The sequence below is a fragment of the Gymnoscopelus braueri genome (genome assembly GCF_963280865.1).
Source record: "Gymnoscopelus braueri genome assembly, chromosome: 14".
In the NCBI taxonomy this organism is placed as follows: domain Eukaryota; kingdom Metazoa; phylum Chordata; class Actinopteri; order Myctophiformes; family Myctophidae; genus Gymnoscopelus; species Gymnoscopelus braueri.
In genome coordinates this window covers 34,796,923-34,806,666 of record NC_137619.1, presented here as the reverse complement: position 1 = coordinate 34,806,666, position 9,744 = coordinate 34,796,923, and the positions used below count along the sequence as shown (strand labels likewise).

At 43.2% G+C, this 9,744-nt stretch overlaps 1 protein-coding gene across 2 annotated transcripts in view; it reads right to left on the bottom strand.

Annotated features, from left to right (window-relative positions):
• hspa12a (heat shock protein 12A) overlaps positions 1–9,071 on the bottom strand; it is a 45,703-nt gene extending 36,632 nt beyond the window's left edge. For both annotated transcript variants that reach the window (XM_080450054.1, XM_080450055.1), the window contains exon 1: positions 8,614–9,071. In XM_080450054.1, coding sequence (XP_080306180.1) covers positions 8,614–8,656 — 43 coding nt within the window. In that variant the 5' untranslated portion in view covers positions 8,657–9,071. The remainder of the gene's footprint in view (positions 1–8,613) is intronic.
• Positions 9,072–9,744: the final 673 nt, after the last annotated feature.

Genomic DNA, 9,744 nt, shown 5'->3' with positions numbered 1-9,744 from the left:
TGTTTTTACAGATTTGCATACCTGGTGAAATTATGTAACTTTTATGTAAGCTTAAAACAATTCATGTACTTGGCATTTGGGTGGCACAGGGGTAAAGTACCTGCCCGCCACCGCTGATGCAAGGGGTTCGAGTCTACCGCGATGCATCCGGCTTGGCCGAGCGTCTGGACGAACACAATTAACACAGTAAATCAAGTACACACACACACACTAGTATTTGATTGCTGATTGACAAATGTGAAAACTGCCAAGTCGACATCACCTGACTAAGACCAGGCCTCTGTAGCCATGTTGCACATATTCACTCCCAGAATATAATACAGAGGTTCTTGTGTCTGCAAAACCAAAGAAGAGGCGCCTGGCAGATCTATAAATCTATAGATCTACGTACAGCATGCATTGATTCTGCATAGCAGACATGAATACACCTCTAGGCTCTAGTCCTCTGTGTGAGCTGTAGCCTGTAGAAGCGGTCAGAGAGAGAAAGAGAGATGGGGAGATGGAGGGAAAAGGGGAGGGAGGGTGGGAGGGATGCAGACTTGCAGAGTCAGAGCGGGAGGGAGGGAGAGAGATGAGGGGAGAGAGGAAGGGAGGGAGAGAGAGGGGGACGGGACGGAGAGAGCCTATTTCACTCATGCAATAACCTGGCCAATGATACCAAACACATACCAGAACACACACTGATCAACTTTGCGACACGCTGTCAGCTCAATACCCCAGCAACAACAGGGCAAGCTGATAACACAGGACTTATCAGCTTGTACAGCATAAGACTAGAATTCACTTAACATTCTATACTTTTAGAAACATAACGTTTTGAACTACCAAATTGTATATGGAAAACTCCAATGTCTTTTACACGTGGTAGTAAGACTTAATAATACTTATAAGTGATTGTAAGTGAGCATCCCCCTGGCCCTGTATCGGATGTCCTCCTCACCAGGAGGGCACAGGGTTGAGACATTTGTACAGCTGTTGTTGTTGGAGGTCAGACAGTCTTGCAGTCAGTCCTCTGACTGCAAGACAAGGCAGCACAAGTACAAGCGGCATTGTACTGTTTACGCCCAGCTCAAGACTGACAGACCCAGCTCCTGATTAAGTCAGGATTATCAGAATGACAGCAGTGCTATGGAATGGTATAGAATGGTACTCTGATTGCTATCTGTGAGCTCTCCGTAAAAGGCTGTCCATCAGCGACAGTGATTTTGTAAATACTTTTTGAAAGGTCTACAATTCGGCCTAACTATTTTGATTTCTGACACTATTCCCTTGATGGTTATTGTTAAAAAGGATTTACAAAAAACAAAGTTCTCCAAACTATACTCCGAATGTCCACACCAAGAACATTGGTGAGATAGAGCCTGAATTTTGGCAAGACAATATTGCGTGAAGGATTATCATGGAGTGTGGCTGGATACAACAAAGCAACAAAGACTCTTATATGAAACAATGAACAGAGTAATTTGAAAGAAAGGAAGAGTGAGGCAGGGTCCAGGAGAGGCCAGAGGTTTTTGGTCACACACAGAGGAAATGCCTTAAACCTCTCTGCTGAACAATGGCCTTCCTTCCTGTCTGTCTACGTTGGATATAGGCTGATAACCACAAAACAGGCCCCACTTAAATAGTCTGCGATCGTAAAAAGACTGGTCACTTCCACACACACACACACAGGACAAAAATAGATAACCATTGTTGTTGATGTATTTACTACATCGTTGCATCATGTTTTAAAGCCTTTTTTGACAAAACCTCATCTCTATGTAAAGGTTACGTCCAGTCTCCAGTAACAAATCCTTGCTATTCCTATTCCATGGTTCCACTACATTTTTGACTGCATCTCCAATCTCTGTGTTCCAGATACACGGCCATGCTAATCTTGTGCTTTTTAAACTTATTTCTAAATTATTCAACGTTTAGCAGAGCCGCATAGTTCGCAGCATGACCTACAAATAATTACCATAATACTTTTTGGTATTATGTGCATGTGGGCAGATACTAACAGATGCTAACATACAGTGGAAGCCTCAATGATGTCATTGTGCATCATATTCATGTGGTTCATATTAATAATTCATAGCACAAGCATGTTGGTTGCTGTTCCTTGTTCTAGCCAACAGTTACATTACAGCTTCTAGCACAATCGTAGTAGTGGCATGTGGATGACTTTATGAGGGGCATTACCAGGACACCCTGGTGGAGGGAAAAACCTACTTGGAGCATGCAAGCAAACATGCTGTGTGTTTATTTACATAGCTCACATACCACAGCAACACATGGAACCAATTACCGTCTTGTTGAAAAGACACACAGTAACAATGCTTCTGAACACCGGGCTTATGGTACAGACGTGAAAACAAAATCACAATATTTTGCACTTGGAGAATGTTAAAAGACTTCTAATCAGCCACCAGTGGGAAAACCCGGTGCTTACAAGGTTTACAGGAGGAGCGAATGTGTGTCGGAGAGCAGCTTGTCGACAGCTGTTTTTGTCTTGTTAATGCGTCCTAGGTTTTCCTCTCTCCCGACTCCTATCTGATGGCATATGAGCAGCACCTCCCTCATCCTGCAACTCCCACTGCTTCTCAGATCGGCACTTCCCTCCGCAAAGTCAATATCTTAGACATGACATAATGCTGCTGACTAGTGACTACAGGGCTTCTGCTCCCCTTTTCAAAGCCACAAAATCTCCATTCTAGAAAAATGGTACAATAACATTCATGCCTATTTGAGTATGGCTATGCTATTGGTGATAAGTGATGGCCTAAGTTAAGCCAAGACAATCGGTATGAAACAAGGCCAAAATATCAGCACTGACTACAGACAGACTTTCTGATGAAGAGCAAAGCATATGGCTACTGTAGCTCAAATTTTCACACTTTATTGATATTTGGATTGTACGACCAACAGTTAACAAGAGCTATTAAAAACGTAAATCAGGCTGGTATAGCGCCACCATGAGGCCGATTAGAAATATTTGTGATTGAGTGTTCTTCCTTGGCCTACTGACAGTGTGCAGTGCACAAACGGTTTGACGCTGATCGGCCCAGCAGGTTGCAAGATTAGTTCCAGAAAGACAGAGGCAAAAAACATCATCTCTGTCATCCGTCCCCAGCCTTCGGCCTGGCAGAGATAATATGCAGCCCAGTGAAAATAGGACTACGCCGGCTGACTACACGTGTAGGCACAAATCATCACGGGGGCCCATGGCTAAGCGTCTTGGCAGGCACCACAATTTATCCATATGCCCATAGCACTGACAGTGACACAAACTCACTAAACACCATAAACTAGGCGTCATCTACTACATGGCTAGACTGTGTTGTGTTCAGAGGACCACAATGGAAATAACTTAAGTCCTGGAATTTATTGTGCTTTATCCTCAAATGTTTTTAACCATGGTCGATGCCTACACCCCTGCCCGACCACTTCGGTCTGCCACCTCGGGGCGACTGATTGCCTCGTCACTCAAGGGTCCTTCTGGCCGATCCACACGGTCACGACTTTATTCTGTTCTGGCCCCACAGTGGTGGAATGAACTTCCCACTGATGTCAGGACAGCAGAGTCACTGCCCATCTTTTGCCGCAGGCTGAAAACCCACCAGGAAACACTACCCTTCCTCTTTGCCTGGCCTACTTGTTGTTAACTAGTTGTAACAACGCTTGTTTTATTGTTGTATTGTTTTATTGGATCTTGTTTAGTCGATACACTTATTTGTTTTAGCTCCTGCTCATTTGATTTTGCTATTTTGTCTCATCTGTTTAAGGAAATAGGTAGCTGATATATTGCACTTTTACCTTAGCGCTAGGTATACTCTTGGTTGCTTGTTTTTGTAGAAAATGTACTTAAGACTTCTGGTGATTAGTAGTTTTCGTTACCTACCTATGTTGAATGCACTTATTGTAAGTCGCTTTGGATAAAAGCATCTGCTAAATGACTGTAATGTAATGTAATGTAACCAACATGTATGATTTGTGGGTAATTTGCAATTCAACTAAACTAAACCAAATTAACACATAGAACACACAAGGACAACCAAGAAAACTATCTAAACAGTTAGCACTAAGCAGTTAAAGTGTCAGCTAGAGAACATTTTGTCTGCAAGCAGTCAATGCTGCTCAAACCACTATGCAACATTCAATGAAGGCCAGGCATCAGACACAAGTACACACAAGCTATACAAATATAAATGAACACTGTAAGCCAGATAGCCTATTTGACTTATCATTGCTTTCTCCTGCTTTTCTTGAAGTAAAAGTTATTAATAAAGTAAAAAAGTAAATCCAATTAAAATCATTTGCTAAATGTGGTTGTGTTCTAAAAAGAACAGATCTACAAGCAATCACTGTGTCACGATCTGTTCAAGCAACACTGTTGCGTGGAGTATATATTAATGTTACAACAAACCCAGTCAATACATAGGAATATGCAGCGTCTGTGCAATAAACTACAATAGGAAGATCCATCTTGATATAGTAGTCTCAGTATTCCACATGAGTCAGTTCACTTGTTTACTTCTGCCTGGAGGCGGGCCTTACTATACACGAGGGCATCCACCCGCATAATAGCTGTATGTGTAAACCATGACAGAGGCGCTTCCATATATGAAGGGCAACATCTCCACTCCTACCTATGAAGGCGTACTCCAGAGGGAAGGTGAACAGAGCTATTGCATGCATAACATAGTTGTCGTTCACGGATTGGAAAAATATTCAAAGAGTGTCTTCCTGGGCACCAATATGTCCAGCAGTATGCAATATCATTTCCGGACTCACGCACACACTCACCAAAAGTGACATTTCTCTCATTGACAGACCAGGGGGGAGATAAATAAGAAATGACAGAAATCATTGACATAAGCAAAACATACAGCTAAAATGCACAAAACCACAAATAAACAACACTGTTGATATGTCACAATACACTGTAGATAGATATAATTAGTAATAAGTTAGTAGTTACAATTGCATTTACAATTTCACACTAGGGATTTCCCTTCTATTTGCAACAGGCACATTTTCACTCAGAGGAGATTATGTCATGACTGGAGCTTTTTATAGTGTAGTTGGCTTCTGTGTGAAACATCATAAAGGTCCCTTTGATTGACAGGGCACACCTGCATTTTGGCATGGTCTCCTGGATTTGAAAGGCTGAACTGCCTGACCTCTCAGACACTACTGCATTGACTGACAACTTCCTGCCGACTTCCACACGCACACACATACACACGTGCGTGCACACAATTCACACACAAGATTTCTAAAAGTCAACTGGCTCTTTGAGTCTTTGGGGTGACCTCTCAAACAGAGACGCTAATTACCACGGCCTTAAATCGCCCCTTGACTCCACCTAAGGCCCATCCCCCATGACACTCTCCACCAACCAAACTCCCATCTGTCACCTCCTGGCTGTCCACCCCCACACACTTCAGAGATGGAATTCAACTGTAGGTGAAAGTGAATGTTTTAACAAATGCATCCAATTAACTACAGAGCCATTACAGTCAGATCGTAAAACTGCACTTGACTTACAATAATGTTGAGTAATCATGAATTCATCTACTAATAGGAGAGGAATGTGATTGAAGCAACCAGATGCCTCAGTGGTGATTGTTTTAAATGGAGCCTTGGTAACTTTTTTTTTGCAAATGCAAAAACATTGCCATTTATTTGAGTGTGGTTTATTTTGTGCTGCACCATATTCATATGGGTGGTATTTATCTAAAAACAATTAGTTAAAAGTGTCTATGCACACTTTTAACTCACGCATCCTCCCAAACGCTATTTCAAAGAGCGTTGCCCCAAGCATGAGTGGACTAAAGTTTGTAGGCTAAAGTTTGTAAAATGTCAGTCATCTTCGAGTTCGATCTCAACCTCAAAATGATTCCACAACAGTTTTTCAAATGCCAAGGGATTATGGGCAATAAAATCTCTTTCTCACACTCCCTCTCTCCCACAGCACAAACACACACACACACACACACACACACACACACACACACGCACACACACTCTCTCTCTCTCCCTGTCCTATTTTCCCAGAGCCACATTATGTCGAAATGTAAACATCTATACTCGACCAAAGAGCAGAGAAAAACAAATATTGATAAGTGCGATGACGAACATTCTGTACAACTGTGGTGACCGGGCAAAAAGTTGTGATGTTGCAAGCAGGCTCATAGCCATAGCATTGATCTCTGTCCACAATGAGAGTGAGACTGGACTCAACTACAACCCAGATTGAGAAGATAAGATACTGGATATTTGTTTTGCACAGAATTCGCTGTATGTAATATTTAGCATGGGATGTGGGTGACAGCTGCAGAACCTTACATGAAAGGTGACATGAGTACAGTATGTCAAGATTATGCTGTGTCAGTTCATATGTACATAGATCAATTCTACAGTGACCGGGGGGAGGGGCAAGCCTGAATGCTGAATGAAATTAGAGTTGATGTGCATTTCTGATTAGTTTGCGTTCTGCAGGACTGTTGGGCAGACCAGGCAGCGATGACACTTTTTTTCACCAAAGGAGGGACCACTGACTGTATGGAGTGACACAGTGAGTGAGGACAGAAAACACAGATGACAGTCAAGCTCAAGCAGGGAGTCATCCAGACCAGAACCCTGAGTCACTCTAAGCTAAACATATTAATTTATGGAGAGCTGTCTGAAGTCAATTTGTATGGTAATCAAACCACTCTATCTTTACTCCAGGACGGAATGTAGACTCAATTAGTAGAATTTGAGCAACACTGTACAAACTAAGCAAGACTAAGCACAGTAAGTAAAACAGAATGCTGCGGTAGGCCTAGACATGCATTCAATTGGATCCAGTTTAAAAGAACGAGGCTTTGGCTTCAGTCAGCCATGACTCTTATCTGCCAGTCTCAAAAAGGCAGCAATTCAAGTCGTGCTGACATCAGTGTCCCCTGAGAAGGTCCAGCAATCACGAACGCAGAGCTGCCCCCGAAATGAACAAAGGGCCCTTTTATCAGCAACCTCAAAAGTTCTGTTGTGGGGATGAGAGGAAAGACGAGCATTTGGGAACTTAATCCAATGATAGTTTGTGGAGCTGAGCACACAAATAAACTAAGTGTGGACTGTGGAGGCAAATGTAATAGGTGTTACAATCTCCAAAAACCCAATGTTTGGATAGACAAATGGCCAATTATCAAGTTCACTGTCGCATAAGATAACACCATGCCCTCAAAAACATTTGGCAACTGGATGTGAGCTTTTAGGATCTAAAGTCAACAAATAACGAGCTTGTGTTAACATCCTGCATCAAGTGTGACTTTATCTGCACTTTGCAGTGGGGGGTCTCTCAACTTCACAGCGGGGGGCATCAACACAGTCGGCTGGAGGGGAGGGGTGGACCGACTCCCTTAAATATTATGCGACAAGCTGGAAAGTATTTTCGATTAGGAATGCAAGCAAGCACGCCTCCCCGAAAAGCACAAGATGTACCGGACTGCCACTATCTTCTATTCTATTATGTTCCATCTCCGAGGAGCAATGCATGCCAGGCTAAACACAGCTACCAGTGAGCAAATGATGCAGGGATGCTGCTCGAAGATCAATTTAAAATAATCGTACGAAAACATATATGATTTCATGTTCAGAAAGCTAACCTTAATTCTAAACACAGCCGCATCGATCATTAGCATAGGCTACGATGAAACACTATATACATCCATATTTTGTTTTAAGCTCTCTCTCTCTCATCATCACTGCGTTACCTGAGAAGATGATGTGCTGGTTGTTGCACAATCATCTAATCCTGGGTGTTCATTTAACCCTGAGAGGGGGTGAAAGTGGAACAGAATGACCCATTTGTACCATCCCAGGCAGCAAGAGAGTAACACAACCCAGCCCTAACCCAGGGTTTTACAGTGTGGTGGGGGAACCGACGCAGACTTTTGCTGCATTGAGTCAAGCCTCCTCCCGTGGGACGCGGACCATGTGACCAAACTCTGCACCGTTATCATCATGGAGGGAGAGGCGAGACGAGACTAAAAACTGCACACATTGCATTGAATGCATTCCCTCCCATGCAGCATGTGCGGGCGCACTGGGTGAGGAAAAAGTTAGGTGCGTTAAGGATTGATCAGATCTCCATAAAAAAATTATGTTATAGCAGGCAACGATCAACTTTTTATGTGTACAATATGCTGCTGCCGACGTGAGAGGCAAGACGTAGTAGCCTAGGTAATATAACAGTAGGCGAGGCTGCAGCTGTCCTTGGAATGCGATTGCGAAGGCTTTCGTTTCAATATAAGCGTTCAGTTCCATGAGAGGCTACTGTTAATAATGGGGAAAGGTGATTATTTAATAGCGGGAATCATAATAAGTATTTCACTTAAATACACACTCTTCTTTCGCTGTGTGTGAGTGTGTGTATATAAGCGTGAGTGCATGAGTCACAGAACGACGCCCACAACACACACAACGCCGTCCCAATAAAGTGATCACGAAAACGTCCCAATGACGACACGACACACCAAAACACACGCAGTTTGGCGCTGCATGCGTGAATGAAATTACTGCGACCCACACAGAGATGAGTGCAAAGTTAAACGATTATAAATAACAAGAGGCGATCCCGTATTTTACCTGATAGGATGATGTTTTCCGTGGCCGATAGTTTCTCAGTCATAATATCCCGCTGCAGCTTCACCTCCTCCAGGTCCAGAGCCTTCTCCCCTATGCAACTACACCAAGCAATCTTCCTGGCTTTAATGTGGAAAACCGTAACCACCGGAGAAAAAAAAAGATTTTTTTTAAAAAGACCTTCCTTTTACTCAAACTACCTCCTTAAACCCGGGTATCTCCACGTCCTCTCTCTCTACAAATGGCGCGTTAAAAGCACATCTGCACCAGGGGGGGCGGTTGGTTGGTTGACCCTTTCAGCCGTAGACTTTTGGAATTGGGGCCAATGTGTGGAGTCAGGGTGGACCTCTATCTACAGAGAGGATGTGGACCCCAGGCTGCTATACTTTCTCTGACTAGACGGACCCCTCTCTCTCTCTGTCCCGCCCCTCCCATCAGCTCTGCTCTGTCCTGGACAGGAATGCTGCATGCTGCCCATTCCTCCACAGTCCACACAGTCTTTGTTCAGGACAGCCGGTAGGGAACGAGACGGGGTAGGCTACTACTGTAGCTCCTATTCCTATCCTAACCAACAACCAGCCAGTTAGTTACTCTCCTCCCTGCCCTGACTAGAGAGTTTACTAGTGGTGGGAAAAGTAGTCCTCACATTTTTTTACTTAAGTAAAAGTATCAATACTGCAATGTAGAAGTACAACACACACAACGTCGTTAAGTACAGTGCTTAAGTAAATGTACTTAGTTACTTTCCACCACTGGAGTTTACCACATGTATGCTAAGTATAAAGAATACATTTAACTGGTTTTTCAAGTCTAAAAGTAAACATCTCTATAGACGTTTTATAAGCTGACGAGGCACACCCTCGGGGGAACAAATTCCATATTCCCAGTTCCATGCATCATCCAAAACAGAAGTGGATTAGTATCTTAGTCCAGTGGTTCTCAAACATTATTATGCCAAGGAGAAGGTACCCCAAGTTGGCCGCGGACCCCTATTTGAAAAGATGTGCCAGGGAATATTTTGCCAAGATATTTCAAATATATTCGAAAATAGCACATCTACAAGCTCAGATCGGCTATTTTTGAATATCTGAAAAGAAAAACAGGGTTTATACGTGTTTAAACTGTTCCCAATTT